Raw genomic sequence first — 17,001 nt, 5'->3', positions numbered from 1 at the left:
GGCCTCAATTCCTAGTTTCACGGGACGTCGTGAAATCGCAAAGTGAGTCCTGCAGCTTTGTCCTTTTTCAATACGGTGCTCACCTCTCCGGGTCCTTTGTAGTTCCTTACAAATTTTGTGGCAAACGTATCGATTTCTTGCCCGAAGACACTTGCTAGGATTTTGATTAGCATCACCTGGAATCTGGATCAAACTGGATTGACGTACTGATATATTAATAAATTGAGCCAGTCCATAAACGTGAGGTATCTCTCCGTTTACTTGAGTCCTCGTTAATTTCGGCAACCTCCTAACGCTTTCAGTGTAGAGGGTTTGGGTGTCTTGTAAATCCATGATTAAGCATTTTATGTGTTTAAATGCCACTTAAACAGACGCGTGGCTTACTTTTCTTCTCTAATAGGTTTATGTGTATTTAGAAACGTTTTATATACTGACCTTCGGTTTTGCAAATTTGCTCAATCCACTTAATGGTAGGAGTCGTTTTTTTGTATATTCCCAAGGATATCGTGCACGTGCAATCACGTCACGTACAGGTAGAGATGGCTTTACCGGTACACCTTCTGGCTCTTTCTTTTGCACGAACACACTCGCTAGAGCCTCCGGTTCAATGCTGCTTAGACGTGGTGGGAGAAGACAGCCCGTCTTGTTCTCGGTCTTAGGAGAGAAACATCCAGTCTTGGAATTCCTCTTATGGAAGAATCTGCCTTGGTCCCGCATCCCTGGCCGTTTATCCCCGAGACTTCTTACTGCGCGATGGCAGCTTGCCCCGCGGACTCCGAAATGCCGCCTTTGCTGTGTTTCTTACGTGTCCTTGTGTCCTTCTGTGTCGAGAGACTCCCTTTAATTCCAGCACGTAATTCTGATAAGCAGAAGTGTAACGGAAACCGGAAGGTGGGCCCGGAATTTAGCACGCCGTGTGGCTTTCCTAATAAGCGCAGAGGAGGCGCTTTGCCGCGTGAGGGAGGGCCCAGAGGCGGCAGAGCCGGGAGGTGAGCCGGCACCAGCCGGAGAGCCCGTCCGGGGAAGGGCTGTGTCTCGTTGCCAGAAAAGCCGCTCTGTTCGCCAGCCGCCGCTGGAAGCAGACGTGGGTGAGGGGGGCCGGTCGTCCCGCCTGAAGCCTGAGGTGGCCTGTGGACGAGGCCCCTCTGAGGCTGACGGGAGCGTGGCTGTGTTCCATCCTTCAGGCAAAGGCCAGGATGCAGGTGGCGGCAAGGCGGAGAAGACGCTGGCCGACTTCGCGGCAGAATACGCCAAGTCCAGCAGAAGCACGTGCAAGGGCTGCATGGAGAAGATCGAGAAGGTGGGCGCCGGGGCTGGGGCCGCCCGGGTTCCGGCGTCGGCGTGGCGTGGGGCTCGAGGAAGTTTCGAGAAAGCGTGGGTTTCGGCGCAAGCTCGGCCCTGGCGGTCAGACGTGCCGCGGAGACCGCACGGGCGTGGGCTCGTGAGCCTGGCCCGCGCGGCCACGTGGCATTCCGGCTCGTGGGTTTATTGTCAGTCCCGCGGGCCCTTCCTGTGTACGGACACGGTCCGGGGTGGGCGGAATTGCTGGGAGGCGCTGCTGGCCGTGGGGCTGCCGGGTAGCGTCCTGGGTGGCGCTTCAAGGCCCGCTCTGCTCGTGTCTGCTCCGGGCCGGGAGGACCTTCTCGGCATCAGCATGTCCTCCGGTGCCCGGGTGGGTGGGCAGGGAGACGGCCGGCGGGAGCTGGCCCCATTTAAGACGGGACTGCTGAGGGGCGCCTGGGTGGCTCCGTCGGGTGAGCGCCTGACTTCGGCTCAGGTCGTGACCTAGCAGTTTGAAAGTTGGAGTCCTGCGTCGGGCTCTGTACTGACAGCTGGAGCCTGGAGCCTGCTTCAGATTCATTCTCTCTCTCTCTCTCTCTCTCTCTCTCTCTCTCTCTCTCTTTCTCTCTGCCCCTTCTTTGCTCACACTTGTCTCCTTTCCTCTTTGAAAAATAAATAAACATTAAAAAAAATTTTTTTTAATAAAAATAAAATGGGGCCGCCGAGGCTCGGGGTAACGCACAGTCCTCGGTGGCAGAAAACATTCAGACCTCACAGCGCCCCTGGCGTGGACCCGAGGCCCCGCCGGCCCTCGTCACCCCAGGCCCCTGGGTCGCCGGCCCTCTTCTTGGTACCACGTGCGTTTTTTCCTGCAGGGCCAGATTCGCTTGTCCAAGAAGATGCTGGACCCGGAGAAGCCCCAGCTGGGCATGATCGACCGCTGGTACCACCCAGACTGCTTTGTCAAGAACAGGGAGGAGCTGGGCTTCCGGCCCGAGTTCAGTGCCAGCCAGCTGAAAGGCTTCGGCCTCCTCACCCCGGAGGATAAAGAGACCCTGAAGAAGCAGCTCCCGGGAGTGAAGAATGAAGGGTGGGTGTGGGGCCGTGGGAGGCGCAGGGGAGGGGGGCTCGGGGAGACCGCGCGGATTCCAGGCCACTCCCGTGCCTCCCTTTGCTGACGGTCGGCACGCAGGGGTACGGGATGATGGGCGGGGGCAGAGGACATGGGGACGTGCAGGGCGTTCCCCGCACGGGTCTGCTCCACAGATACCTGGGACCCTCTAGCCCTCCACCCCCACCCTGGCCCAAGAGAGGAAGGCTCTCCCGCCTAGGCCAGCCACCACGTTTCCTGTGACCCTTGCACAGCCCGCTCCCCGTTCCCGCAGCATCTGCGCCTGTGGACGTGGCCCAGTGTGTCTGGGTCTGATGATGGTGCCGGGAGGGGGGAGCAGATGGCACATCCCCTGGTTCCGTGCCGGGAGCGGTGTGGGCTTCCCGTGGTGCTAATGTCGGGACGGTAAGCCTGTCCCTGCCGATCCTGGGTGGCGCTCGTTCTTGCCCGTTCCGTCTGCTGGTCCCTGCGCCCCAGGCACAGCAAGGGAGGCGTGGAGGGGCTACGCGTGGTGTGCGCCCTGCTCCCTGGACTGTGGCCGTGGCTGTGAGGATGGTGGTGACCCTGACCTCCCTGTCACCGAGCTGCTGTCCTGCGCTGTCTGGGGTCGTAACACACAAGTTCGTTGTGCAGCACACGCAGCCGTGGAGTATGTGAGAAAGGTGGGAAATCAGGGGTCAATAGTCCTCAGGACAGGGGTGCCTGGGGGGCTCGGTCAGTTGAGCATCTGACTTCGGCTCAGGTCACGATCTCACAGTTCGTGGGTTCGAGCCCAGCGTCAGGCTCTGTGCTGACAGCTCGGAGCCTGGAGCCTGCTTCGGATTCTGTGTCTCCCTCCCTCTCTGCCCTCTCCCCTCTGAGTGGAGAGTGCTCTGCCTTTCTCTCAAAAATAAAGAAACATAAAAAAAAAAAAAAGTTAAAGGACAGAATATCCACCTTGAAAGCTTTCCTACTAAAAAAGTCTGGTACAGGGGCGCCTGGGTGGCTCAGTTAAGCGTCTGACTTTGGCTCAGTCATGATCTCACAGTTCGTGGGTTCGAGCTCCTCAGGTCACGATCTCCCAGTTCAGAGGTTCGAGCCCCGCGTCAGGCTGTGTGCTGACAGCTCAGAGCCTGGAGGCTGCTTCGGATTCTGTGTCTCCCTCTCTCTCTGCCCCGCCCCTGCTCACACTCTGTCTCTCTCCCTCAAAAACGAACAAAACAAAAATTAAAAAAGTTCTCAGGACAGTGCAGCTCATGGTGTGGGCAGGGATGCTAAGCTCACATTTACGCTGTATCGCCACCCGGCCTCAACTGAGCCCTTGTGGTTCATCAGGCACTGTGCTGGGGGGGGGGGGGGGGGGGGGCGTGTAGCCATCAGCACAGCCCCGGGAGTGGGTGGTGTCCCCTGCTTCGTGGATGACAGAAAATGCAAGGCTTTGAACTCAGGTCTGTGACAGCTGAAACTTAGCCACTGGGACTGCTCTGTTTTAGGGGGCTGACGGCGACCCCCCGTGCCTCCTTCAAGTCTGGTGACTGGTGACCAGCCACGATGGACCAGTTAGCAGTGCCAAGACCCCATTTGGGGTTTGAATGGCAGTGCAGTCCCACCTCTGAGAACAACCTGATGGCCTTAGGAGCAGCCCTCAGGCTCAGCCCCTTGGCCATCTGGCCCGTCGGTCCCTGCCAGAACTTGCCAGGCTGCTTCGTTTGTGCCAAGAGATACATGAGTTTTTGACATCAGATGGGGCCTGAGCCCTGGGTCCTTTACCAGCTGTTCCAAGGCCCTGGGGTACCTGTAGCAGCAGAGTTCACCGTAAGGTGCATGAGGCCAGTTGCCAGTACCCCCTGGGCCTCCTGCGAGCGCCCGAGGGCAGTGAGTGAGCTGTGCTGTGATCGCGGCCGGCACGTGGCGTTACAGGGACGTGGAGGTCTTGCGTCCCCCGAGTCACTGGGTTCCAGGGCTCTGATGGCTCTCTTTCGTCCCGTGTCTCTTTCAGAAAGAGGAAAGGCGACGAGGTCGATGGGATGGATGAAGTGGCCAAGAAGAAATCTAAAAAGGAAAAGGACAAAGATAGTAAGCTCGAGAAGGCCCTCAAGGTGAGCTCCGAGCGGGGCGCCCGCACTCCTCATTCTCCGTTCTCTTCCCTCATTCCAGGGATATGTGCGTACCGCTTCACGAGACCTCCAGGATTCCCCCACCCCTCACAGTTGTTAATAGCACGGCTTCCCCCCGGGGTCTCTTCCCTCCCCGCACGGGACACAGCGCTGTGCGCACTGGACCCGGGGGCCGCTGGCGAACGTTGCAGGTCGAGTGCCCGGCCTGGACAAGTGGCTGGAAGAGACACTCGCTCCCTGTTTCTCGAATGAACACCTCTTGTTTACAAGAGGGGTGGAAGGCGTGCCGTGAAAGGGGCAGGAACCACCTGTTAACTCCATAGCCGTTGGCAGATTTAGCTCTGTGTTGTTGATGATGCGTGTGTTGAATCAGAGTAAAAATTATTGATGAGAAAATGCTGGGTGTTCGGGAAAACCAGGGAGAACTGTCAGTCCCGTTTTGGGCACGTGATTTCCATGAGCTGTCCGCTCGGCTCTGAGCGTTTTTCCGTCCTGCCGGTGCGAGAAAGATGAGAAGCAGCATCTGATCTGGTTCCAGCCGCTTGATGAAAATCACCGGTTCGGTGCGATTGTCGATCGGTGAAACGATGTCTGTCGTGCGTGAATCCGGACGCGGTAGAGTTGGTTTTATTTCGCATTTGCCCCCAGTGGGTTTGGCGTTTTCTTGAGTGCGGTCAGAGGGAAATCTGAATGTTCCCCAGCAGCCCCAGCCTCCGCGTCCTGGGCCAAGGAGGTGATGCAGTTCCTGCTTCCTCTGATGACGCTCATGCCCTCGTGTCCGTGGCTGGAGACACCGTTCTGGTGGCGCAGGGAGGGCAGGGACGGGAAAGCTGAGAGCAGGCGCTGATGTGTGTGGGAACACTTTGTTGGTGGAATTAAAGTCTTCCTCGCTTGGGGGGGCGCCCGGCTGGCTCGGGAGAGCATGTGATCTCGGGGTCGTGAGTTTGAGCCCCCGGTTGGATGGAGAGATTGCTTAAAGATAAAATCTTAAAGGGGAAAAAAAAAAGTTAAAGTCCTCACTTGGTGCAGAGAGCGTCCCCATGGGGCGGCAGGGGCCGGCATTTTCACCTCTGGTCTGCAGGGGTGTGGTCTGCGGCCAAGAGGTGAACAGTTTGCCCGTGGCCCTAGCAGGGAGGAGGCTCGCCCCGCGCGCCCTGATGTGGGGAGGCTGGTGCCATCCTGGGCAGGGTGGTGGTGAGGATAAGCGAGACGTGGAGCGTAGGCACTGCGTGAATACGGCCCTGAGACTGAAAACTCCATTTCCCGAGTGTAGGTCAGTTTTGTGCGATCCGCTCGCCATCAAGGTGAGCGGGGGTGCTCGTCCCTACTCGCCTCCGGGTGGGAGAACACCCACCCCCGTCGTCCCTGAGGCGCGAATGTCGGGGCAGGGGGTGAGCCTGCCACGCCCCGGCTCTTCCCCAAGGGAGTCGGTCCATGGGGGGCTGGTTCCAGGGACGGCTCCGGGTAGAAGCGGGATTCTCGGAGCGGGGCCGGGGCACTTCCCCGTCGCTGACGCCAGCTTGGAGGCGCGGCTCGGCTGATGCGCCAGGACGCCTCCGAGACCAAGCAGGGTGGGGGCCCCCGGTTGGGTCTCTGGACGGAGCCGGTCGCTCAGCCGCCTGGCTTTCGTCCGCAGGCCCAGAACGAGCTGATCTGGAACATCAAGGACGAGCTAAAGAAAGCGTGTTCGACAAATGACTTAAAAGAGCTGCTCATCTTCAACAAGCAGCAAGTGCCCTCCGGGGAGTCGGCGGTGAGCTGCCCTCTGCTCAGTGACCTCGGGGCGGGGGGGGAGGGTCCACCGTCCACATGGCCGCCGTTTCCAGGGCTGCGAAGACTTTTCTATACGTCGCTCTGCGTCTAGGGTTTTGGGGAGACTGGAGTGGGCCGTGTGTCTGTCTGCCTTGTGCGTTCGCACCACACACTTTGGCCCAGGTGCCCGGGGCCTCCAGGTGTTGGGGGAGTGGAGCCGCCTCGTTTCCCCTGGTTTCCCCGCTGGCTCTGGGGACGCCCTGGCCCTCCCTTTACTCCTCAGCCACCCAGGGGTGGGGGCTGCGGCGTGTCACGTGGACACAGCAGTCCGAGCTCCCCCGGGGAGCCCAGCGGCCAGGGGTCCGGAGGCGGGGGTGGGGGGGGGCGAGCCCTCCTCTCTGACCCGTTTCTTATCGGCTTCAGATCTTGGACCGAGTGGCCGACGGCATGGTGTTCGGGGCCCTCCTTCCCTGCGAGGAATGCTCGGGCCAACTGGTCTTCAAGAGTGACGCCTACTACTGTACCGGGGACGTCACTGCCTGGACCAAGTGTATGGTCAAGACACAGACACCCAGCCGGAAGGAGTGGGTGACTCCAAAGGTAAGGGGGGTGGTTCCCGAGCTTAGCCAGAAAAACAACCTCACCCCCGTCTGGGCTTGTCCACACCACACGTCCCCACGACTGGAGTGCAGCGTTCCCCAGGCTCCTTCACGGCGAGGTCGTCCTCGCGGTCTGAGCGCAAGATGGCGTTGTCAGGTCCGTACGTTTGCACACCCCCAAGTCTTCTAACGGGAGGACAGTTCTGTCCGATTGTGTAAAACCCTCCTGCCAAGATACCTGCTGATGCGGTGCGGCCTCTGTGCTGGGCGCTGTTCTGGACGGGGGTGGGGCGGGGGACGGCAGATGCGTGGAGTTCCTTTTCCCGAGGCCACCTTCTTGTCTTAGTGCTGGGGGAGGGGGGGGAGGGGGTTGGGTCCAGAGTTCAAGTATCTCCTCTCGGTCTTGGTTGGTTGGTTGTTCTAATGGAGCTGCATATTCTCAATGCAAAAAACTCATCTGGGGCCCTCGGCTGGGACTCCCCATACCCGTAGACCCGCGCGAGCTGGCACCCAGCCGCTGGGGCAGAGCAGTGGCGCCGCCCCTACCGGGGACCGGGCTTCGAGCCACGTCGGGTCATCTCGCTGCTGTGTGCACAGAGGCCCATGGGTGGACTCCGGAACCGTCCCCCGCACCCACGGCCCCCGAGCGCCGCTCACCCCTCCCCTGCCTTGGTTACAGCCCTGCCCCGCTCTGTCCTGTGTACTCGCTCTTGAGCGATTGCTCGAAATCAACTCTGATCTCATCATTTCTCGCACCCTTAAAATCTTCTGGTGATTCCACAGGTCACGTGAAGCATTTTCCCGGTTTTTTGAGTGTGCAAGTACTGCACACCCCCCTGTGGTATTCGTGTTCCTTTTACTATCTTTGAGGAAACAATAAGGCCGTAAGGACAGGAACTAGTTTGTGTTTTATATGCCAATTGCGCAGCATTTGTTCATTTCTTTTAAGTTTATTTAACTCGGGAGAGACAGAGACCCCCTGAGTGGAGGAGGGGCAGAGAGAGAGAATCCCAGGCAGACTCCACACTGTCAGCTCAGAGCCACTGCAGGACCCGAACTTGGAGCCGTGAGGTCACGACCGGAGCTGAAATCCAGTGTCTTACGCTTAACTAATGGAGCCACGGAGGCGCCCCTCTGTCTCTATTTTTGGAGGGTTAGTTTTCGGAGCCACCTGCACGTGTAAGATGTGTTTTCAGGCCGACGGTACTTGCTGCCTGTGCGGGGTCAGAGTCACGGAGCCGAGTGAGACCGCAGCCCGAGGGCCGCGGCCAGAGTCGAGGGCGCCTCCGTAGCTCGGCCCTCCGGGGTTGCCCAGGACCCGCCTGGCTCCCTGGGCCTTCTGCGGCCTCTCCGCTGCCCTTGTCCCCCTCGAGTACCGTTCCCCCCGCCCCCGCACGCACACGCGCTTCCACGAAGTCTTCAGCCCCCGGCAGTAGGGAACCGAGCACGCCACGTTCCCCGAGCCCCACAGCGCGCCGGCCACGAGGCTTTGCGTGCGCCCTGCTTTCTCGGCCCTGGCTGCCTAAGCGGGTCACCGCCTCCGAGGAGCCCGCCTTCCCAGAGCTCCTGTGTGGGTCACGTTGGCCTCGGTGGTAGAGCTCAGCTCCCGTGTTAAAGTTCCCCTTCAGGCATCTGGCCCGGTCAAGACCGACCTTCTTGTTCGGCGGGAGAAACGGTCTTTAGAACGTCGCTGTGAGACGTGGCATGCCGGGTGCCCGGTGTGTGGGAGCCGGTCTGCGTCCTCTCTTGTCCGCGGGCGTTCACTGAACCTGGGGGTAGCAGGGACAGGCCCTTGAGTGAGTGACGCAGGAGCGCGGCCGCTGTAAGTCGCCCGGGATGGAGACGGACCGTGCTTGGGACGGGGTCCGTGGGGACACCGTCATCGGGCTCTCTGTGGCCACGGTCCCTTCTCTTGTTGTTTTTTAGTATGTATTTTGAGAGAGTGCACGGGAGAGGGGCACAGAGAGAGTCCCAAGCAGGCTCCGTACTGTCAGCTCGGCGCCCGACTCAGAGCTCGATACCGCGAACTGTGAGATAGATCATGACCTGAGCCAACGTCAAAAGTCCGATGCTCAACCCCCGAGCCCCCCCCCTCCCCGGGTGCCCCGGCCTCGTTCCTTCCTAGGAAGGGAGGGGAATTGCCTGATTTCCTCTCAGGAAGTAATCTCTTTCCCAGTGTGGACAGTCCCCGTAGGCTTTCCGTCGGGAGAGGGGCATGTGACCCTTGAGGGGCCGCTTGAGGGTGAGGCTCCAGCAGCGGGCCCCCCCACCACACGGTCAGCTGATGGGGGAGGGGTTCGCGTTTCGTGTTTTATTTAAGGAAACCGCTTACGGCGTCTGCGTGGAAGCGCCAGAAGCCAGTGCCGTATTTGCGATAACTGTGTACTTCGTGCCGGAAGCCTCACGTCTCCTAGGTCACTCCTTGCTGCGAGAGGGGAAAAAAAAGTTTGCTTCGTTTAGACGAACCGAATCCCCTTTGTTCTGTTGGGTGGTTGTTTCGAGGGAGAACCGGTTTCTTAGCTGAACCTTACGTGATTTCAGGAATTCCGAGAAATCTCTTATCTCAAAAAACTGAAGATCAAAAAACAGGACCGAATATTTCCACCCGAGACCGGAGCCCCGGCGCCGGCACCCCCACCCTCCGCGGCCTCGGCGCCCACCGGCGTGAACAGCTCCGCCCCGTCAGGTACAGCCGGGGCGGCCTCGGGGAGGGTCCCCGGGTCCCCTGGGTGCTCTGCCGGCGGCCTGCTCCCCTCCGCACAAGGGGGACGCTCGGGAGGGGCGCCCTAGGGAAGGCCGGGCCGGCACCGCCTCGCACAACCGCCCTAGCCCTGTCTGGGGCTTCCCATTCTGGGGTCTGTGCCGGACACCCGAAGCGTGGGAGGGTTACTTCCCTCGGTGTCGCGCGGGCCGAGCTTTGAGTGAGCATCCTTGACGGGGCTGCTTTGTCCCGTGGGGTTAATGAGTGTCGTGTAAGAAGCTGCGGTTTCAGACGTGAAGTGGGAGAAGCAGAAAAGTAGTTGGGGGCCCGTGTGGTCCCACCGCCAGCCTCCTGGGCCCTTGTCCCCGCACAGTCTCGCCGGTCTGCCCCGGGGGCGGTGCGGGGGGAGGGGCAGCGTCCTGTGGCTGCCCCCCTCGCCTCGGGTTCTGTCCTCCGCTTCCCTGCCGGCCCTGGGCCTCTGCCTTCACGGACTCTGCCCTTGGGGGATGCTGACCAGGGGGGAGCCCGGGCTGTCCGGTCCCCCCCCCCAACCCCGGGACCTTGCCACCTGACGACAGCGTCCCTTCCAGATAAGCCGCTGTCCAACATGAAGATCCTGACTCTGGGGAAGCTGTCCCGGAACAAGGATGAGATGAAGGCCACGATCGAGAAACTCGGGGGAAAGCTGACAGGCACGGCCAGCAAGGCATCCCTGTGCATCAGCACCAAAAGTGAGTTCGATCCTGATGTGGGACGGGTGTGCACGCACCTCCTGAGGCTTCGGGAATGGTGGTGAGGTGGTGCGGGGAGCAGGGAGGGGTGAGGTGCAGGGCCGCACGGGGCACTCCGAGTTGGCTCTCTTTGCTCAGCACTGTTGTCGAGGTGGAGGGAAGCCAGCGTGGGTGCTTGGCGAAGCTGGCGTGGGGTCATGTGCGTGTTTGCGGGCCTTCTGTCCCGGCCGTGGGCTGCCGGCTGCCCTTTGCCGGCCTGGGACCCTCCCCCGGGGGACTCTGATGGCCTCGGTGCAGCCCCGGCCGCTGTCAGCTCCTAGTAACGACCGCTCAGATAGGCTCGCATTTGAGAGCGAGGCTGGGACGGCGCTGAACGACGGGGGCCGCCCCTCGAGAGCAGGAGAGGTTCTTGTCCGTCCACCGGCTGGAAGCCCGGGGAGGCAAGGGGAAGAAATGGGGTGTCCTGAGTGAAAGAACGAGGTAAAGCCTCGGAGGAAGTCTTGACAAAAAGGAGGTGAGCAATTCGCCTGGTCAGCGGTTCAAGATTAGGGTCTAAGGTGCTCGCTGAACTGGGAGAAGAGTGGGTGAAGCAGGGATGACCCTCGAAAGTACTGAACGGAAGTCACCGAACTGCAGGAGGCCGTATCTGAACAGAAAGGTAGTTCGCGGGCTCGGCGTCTGAGTCTGTGAAGCAGACAGGACCGTGGAGCTCAGAGCGGCGGAAAGAAAGGAAAACCAGGAAAGATGGCGTGAGGGACGGCAGAGTGTCATCGGAAGGACTCAGGGCGCATTAGAGGCTCCCAGAAGGAGACCGAGAGAAAGGGACAGATCTTTTTGTGAGTAGGCTTCTTGCCCAGCGCGGAGCCCAACGTGGGGCTTGGATTCGAGAGCCGGACGCGTCACTGGCTAATTCACCCCAATGCCCCGAAAGAGGCGGAAATCTTTCTCGAAGAAATAATGGCTGAAAACTTCTCCGATCAGGGGAAGGAAACCGACATCCAGACCAGAGGGTCCAGAGACGAACCCAGAGAGACCCACACCGAGACTCATTCTAGTTAACGTGGCAGAAGTTAAAGACAGGACGCGAGAAGCTTCCAGAGAGAGCATTTTGTGTGCAGGGGAGCCTCGTGGGATCCTCAGCTCCTACCCAGGGCAGTACAGACGCACGGGTTCCCTGTCAAAACCCGAGGGGTGTTTTTCACAGAAATGGAGCAGACGGTCCTAAAATTTGTGTGGAACCACCAAGGACCCCAGAGAGCCAGAGCAGTCTTGAGAGAAGGACGAGACTGGAGGCATCACGCTCCTCGCTTTCAGGCTGTCCCGCGTGGTACGGAGCTGGAGGAAGCAAGACCACGCAGGGCCGGCCTGAAACCTCACAGAGGTCGGTCAGCGGAGCAGACGGGGGAGCCCGGCGGTAAACCTGGCGTAAAGGGTCGATCCACCTACAACAGAGGAGCCGAGACGACCCAACGGGAAGGCTGGATCCCCAGCTCGCCCCACTCACAAAAATCTCCGAGTGGATCACAGACCTGGCTTCCCTCACCTCCGTCTTGTTCGATGGCTCGTCTCCTCCACTTCTCTGTTCGAGTCGGGAGAAACAGCCGAGGCGTTAGCGGGACGCAGACGACGGCGCGTGTTTACGGTGTCGTGAGGCCCGAGGCCATACGCGTCTTCGAAGAAAACCCAGGCGGTGAGCTCGGGTCTTGGCGTCGGCCTTGGTGACGGTTCTCTTCCTCCTGACGCCAGACGCAGAAACGAACCAGCGGGACTAGTGGAACTAAAAAGCCTCTGTGCGTACGGGAAACCGGGACGGAATGCGGGGGCCCCCGCAGAACGGGAAGTGACCCGAGTCCCGCGCGTGGCCCGGTGCGTGGCGGTGTGCTGGGTGATGCGCTGGGGGAGGGCGGCCCGGCAGAGGCGGGCTCGGGGTTCCTTGCCCGGTTGTGGCGCTGCCGACCGCGGCCCCGAGCGCTAGGCGACGAGGGCGGGGCCGCGGTGCCCGTGTCGGAGGCTCGGGCTCTGTCGACCGCGGCGTCGTGCGTGTCCCCGCTGACGCCTCGGCTGTTTCTCCCCCGACTTGAACAGAGGAGGTGGAGAAGATGAGCAAGAAGATGGAGGAGGTGAGGGAAGCCGGCGTCCGCGTGGTGTCTGAGGACTTCCTCCAGGACGCGTCCGCCTCCGCCAGCAGCCTGCAGGATTTGCTCTCGGCCCACGTCCTGGCCCCCTGGGGGGCCGACGTGAAGGCGGAGCCCGTGGAGGCCGCGGCCCCCAAAGGGAAGTCGGGGGCCGCACTGCCCAAGAAGAGCAAGGGCCCCGCCAAGGAGGAAGGTGAGGCTTCCCGGGCCCCTGGGTGCCCTCGCCCCCATCCCCGCCCCCGTGGCCCCATCTCCTTCCCGCCCCCACCCCTCGCCCCGCCCTGCCCTGCCCTGCCCCTGCCACCTCCCGGGCAGTTTTTATTCGTGCTTGAACCTTTATGTCCCTTTCCAAGGCGTCAACAAATCTGAGAAGAGAATGAAGTTAACCCTTAAAGGTGGCGCCGCCGTCGATCCCGATTCTGGTGAGCGTGAGTGGGCGGGAGGGCGGGAGGCCGGGCTGGGCCACGTGGCGCCTGGGCCCTCCTGTCTCCTCGGGCTCCCCCGATCCTGAGGACACCTGTGTTTCATGGGGGGCCTCCTGAAGGCGGTGGGTGTGAACCCCACACCCGCAGACCCTCTTCTCCCCACGCGCTTCAGCCCCTCGGAGACAAAAGCAGGCGCCTCCCCTCCATGACAGGTCTGGAACATTCTGCGCACGTCCTGGAGAAAGGCGGGAAGGTGTTCAGCGCCACCCTCGGCCTGGTGGACATCGTGAAGGGAACCAACTCCTATTACAAGCTGCAGCTGTTGGAAGACGACAAGGAAAGCAGGTGTGTCCTGGGGACGGGACAGAGGCCCTGTGGGGACCGCGGAGCCGGCCTGCTCGCCGAGAGCACTGTTGTGGCGAGGCCTTAGGTGGGAGGGAAGCCACCGTCGCCCCAGACGGCCTGGCCCCTCAGCGTCCGGCCCCCGACTTCAGGGGACGAGCTGGCACTCCCACCTCCCAAGACTTCTCACGGCCCCTCAAAGATTCCCGAGTCCTGATCCCTTTACATGCACTTGAAACCTTCTTGAAGCAGGTAAAGTTGAGCAAGAACCGAACTCGCTCCTTTTTTTTTTTTCTTAAGGTTCATTTATCTTGAGAGAAAGAGCGGGTGCGCGCAGGGGAGGGGCAGAGAGGGACAGAGAGAGTCCCAGGCAGCGTCCTTGCCGTCCACGCAGAACCTGACAAGGGGCTCGAACTCACGAACTGTGAGATCGCGACCCGAGCCGAAACGAAGGTTCGGACGTGCAACCGGCTGAGCCCCCAGGCGCCCCACGAACTTCCTTGTATCGTGTTCCTTAAAACCCCTGGTTGCTCTCGGGGGTCAGCTTCACTGTCCTTACTAGCACATGGACGCCGTTGACCCCCGGCGCTCCAGGGGGCCTGGAAGCTTTGCTGGTTGAGAGGCAGGCCCTGTGATCACAGCGACCCCGGGCCAGTTCAGCCAGCCCCTAGTGCATCTTGGCCGGCGTCTGTCTGGCGGCCCGAGGGCTCGGCGTCTCCCCGTCGTTCCCGCTTTCATCAGAGCTCTCGCCCACCAAGTGAATCCCAAAGTGACCCTGAGAGAGACCAGTGGGCTCCTTAGATCTTCTGAAGAAATGAGCCCCACGTCACGTGGCTTCCCACCTCCCCTGGTGGACGTGTTTTTCTGGTGGCCCAGATTCACTGGGGCTCACAGTGAAGGGGCCACGTGGGCTGTTGGGTCGGGACGGCTTTTCAGGACAGCTCAGTATAGCGCCTCCCAAGCGTTTCCAGGGAAAGAAACGGAGCAGAGGATGAATTTCTCTGCCTTTGGGCCACAGCCCAGAAAACTGCCAGGAAGCCCCAAGTTTTCTTTGAATTCTTTGGTTTTGTTTTGAAAGCACATACGAATCTTGTGTTTGGGGTTCTGATTACGTCTTTGTATGTCGTGATGTAAAAGTTAGGTCACGTGTTCTTTCCCCTGAGGATAGTTAAGTCCCCCAGAGGTAAGCGGCGCACCTAGGGGACCCAGTGCCGTGTACCCCGGTTGACGTGGAAACGGAGAGGGGTGGTCAGGTCTGTAGGCTCGGCCAGCTTGCCCCCGTCATCCCCCCACGTGCCGTCCCATCCGAGCCCAGCGGTCCCAGTATCTTCGGGCGCGTCGGCAGCGGTTGCGTCTGTCGAGCCGCAGGACTCCCCGCCAAAGCTTGTTGTGTTTCTCTGAGGAGCAAAACCGGGCGTTTTATGTAAAAGTTGGTAAAGCCCGGAGTTTGCTCCACAAGCTTGGCTGCCAGATGCAAGTGTTTAAACTTCTAATTCTCAGTTGCATAAAACGTAAAGGTGCTTTGTTGTAATAGTTCCCTTTACTTCTCCGTGTCGTTTCCCGCCCAAGCAGGACGGCAGGGAAGGGGAGACCCCTGAGTGTGAGTGGCTGACCCACAGGTCTGTCTGATCTCCCCCCACCCCCACCCCAGGTACTGGATATTCAGGTCCTGGGGCCGCGTGGGCACCGTGATTGGCAGCAACAAGCTGGAGCAGGTGCCGTCCAAGGATGGTGCCATCGAGCACTTTATGAAATTATACGAGGAGAAGACCGGCAACGCCTGGCAGGCCAAAACCTTCACGAAGTTTCCCAAAAAGTTCTACCCTCTGGAGATCGACTACGGCCAGGTAATCGCGGAAGGTCCGGCGCCGTCTGGTTGTAGCGAGAGGGAGGGACGCCCCGGGCGGGTGGCATCGTCACTGGGGAGTGCTGCCGGACGCTCAGAGTGAACACAGGCCCTTCCCAAACGATCAAGAGGGGGGAGCGCTCCCCAACGGAGCGACGCGGCCAGCGTCACATGGAGAGCAGAACAGACGAAGACGTCGCCAGGAAACGCCAAAAGCCCTGCGAGCGTGAGCGCAGCACGCTCACCGGCGTGGGAGGGCTTGTGCGGCACCCCGAGTGGGACCGGCCCCCGGGAACGGGAGGTCGGGGCAGCGCGCGCAGACGGGCGGACCGCAGAGGGATCAGACGGGTCGGGGCATGCGGTCGCGTTAGTAGTCACAGAAGAAGCATCTGCTAAAACCCAGCAGCCGTTCGAGGGTGAGGTGGAGCCTAGGTGAGGACGGCGTGGCCTTCGAGATTGCGGGTGTGGCTTCTGTCGCGTGACCTGGCTTAGGTTCCAGGTAGAATTACAGTGACTTGGGCTCTGCTGGGTCATGGTTTGGGCCCCACGTTATCTCCTAACGGTTTCTGTCGTGTGTTGGTAGCTCACCTGTTCGGTCACCGGAGAGTCTTCTGTTATGCCTTCCTTGGTAGTTTGTGGACATCTGGACCTTCGTTCTGGCAAAATGCCTTACCCTGTTTTTTATGCAGAAATCTGTTACGCTTGATCCTTGGCCAGCATGGGGGTCTCGGGGCACAGCGCGGTCTGCCAGTGCGGTCACGATCCACGTGAAGTTTGTGTTTATTTTGAGAGAGAGAGAGCCTGCCCTCACACGCGGGGGAGGGGTAGAGGGGGGAGACAATCCCAAGCAGGCTCCGCTCTGTCAGCGCAGAGCCCAGTGTGGGGTCCGAACCCACGAACTGTGAGATCATGACCCGAGCTGAGATCAGGCGTCAGACACTTGACCGACTTGACCACCCAGGCACCCCAAGGGTCAGCTGCACTTTTAAAGGAAAGACGTTTGTTTTCACAGAAGGAAAGATTTATGGATAAGTAGAGATTTTGATTCCCAGCCTTTGAGGCCTGAAGTGTCTCAGATGGGAGCTCTCTAGCTTAGAGAGTGCCATGAGCTCTCATCATTAAAAATAGAATTTAGCGGAGCCTGGCAGGCTCAGTCTGTGGGGTGTGTGACTCTTGATCTTGGGGTTATGAGTTCGAGCCTCACGTTGAGTGTGGAGATTACAATCAAATATCTTTATTAGAATTAAACTGGTGTGTCGCGTTGAGGTTGAGATCGCAGAGATCGTCTGACTTGGCAGTGCCCCCTACTGGTTAATTTTCCTGGTTTCAAAAATACATTTTAGAAATTTTTGAGAATGACGAAGATACAAAAAAATCACGATCGCCCAGAATTAAGTGCAGTTAAGGTCACGGTGTATGTCTTCCGTGCTCCCCTCCCTCCATGGGCACTTGTCCCCACCAAAAAATTGGAGCCTTGCCTTGCCAGCTGTGCTGAGACCACCCACTCCTTCCCTGGACAGACCTGGAGCGTTTCCCCGCTGTCCAGATGCACGACCACGTTGTACCTGTCTCAGTAGCTGCGTTTTGTTTGTTTCATTTAGAGAGAAAGAGAAGCTCGCATGGGGGGAGGGGGGAGGGGGCCAGGGAGAGCAAGCGGGGGAGGACAAAGAGAGAGAGGGGATACCAAGAGAGAGAGTCCCAAGCAGGCTCCAGGCTGGCAGCGTAGAGCCAGTGTGGGGCTCGATCCCACGACCTTGAGATCATGACCTGAGCAGAGATCAAGAGTCAGACGCTTGGGGCGCCTGGGTGGCGCAGTCGGTTAAGCGTCCGACTTCAGCCAGGTCACGATCTCGCGGTCCGTGAGTTCGAGCCCCGCGTCGGGCTCTGGGCTGACGGCTCGGAGCCTGGAGCCTGTTTCCGATTCTGTGTCTCCCTCTCTCTCTGCCCCTCCCCCGTTCATGCTCTGTCTCTCTCTGTCCCAA

General features: G+C 60.0%; 1 protein-coding gene across 3 annotated transcripts in view; it reads left to right on the top strand.

The window, feature by feature from the left end:
- The window catches only part of PARP1 (poly(ADP-ribose) polymerase 1), a 38,520-nt gene that overhangs the window by 11,430 nt on the left and 10,089 nt on the right, over positions 1–17,001 (top strand). For all 3 annotated transcript variants that reach the window (XM_049635118.1, XM_049635119.1, XM_049635117.1), the window contains exons 3-13: positions 1,185–1,300; positions 2,157–2,371; positions 4,371–4,470; positions 6,125–6,241; positions 6,664–6,840; positions 9,381–9,525; positions 10,131–10,271; positions 12,357–12,599; positions 12,760–12,828; positions 13,044–13,176; positions 14,825–15,020. In XM_049635118.1, coding sequence (XP_049491075.1) covers positions 1,185–1,300; positions 2,157–2,371; positions 4,371–4,470; positions 6,125–6,241; positions 6,664–6,840; positions 9,381–9,525; positions 10,131–10,271; positions 12,357–12,599; positions 12,760–12,828; positions 13,044–13,176; positions 14,825–15,020 — 1,652 coding nt within the window. The remainder of the gene's footprint in view (positions 1–1,184; positions 1,301–2,156; positions 2,372–4,370; positions 4,471–6,124; positions 6,242–6,663; positions 6,841–9,380; positions 9,526–10,130; positions 10,272–12,356; positions 12,600–12,759; positions 12,829–13,043; positions 13,177–14,824; positions 15,021–17,001) is intronic.

This window comes from Panthera uncia, chromosome F1 (genome assembly GCF_023721935.1).
Source record: "Panthera uncia isolate 11264 chromosome F1, Puncia_PCG_1.0, whole genome shotgun sequence".
Lineage (NCBI taxonomy): Eukaryota > Metazoa > Chordata > Mammalia > Carnivora > Felidae > Panthera > Panthera uncia.
This window is presented reverse-complemented; position numbering and strand designations above follow the sequence as displayed.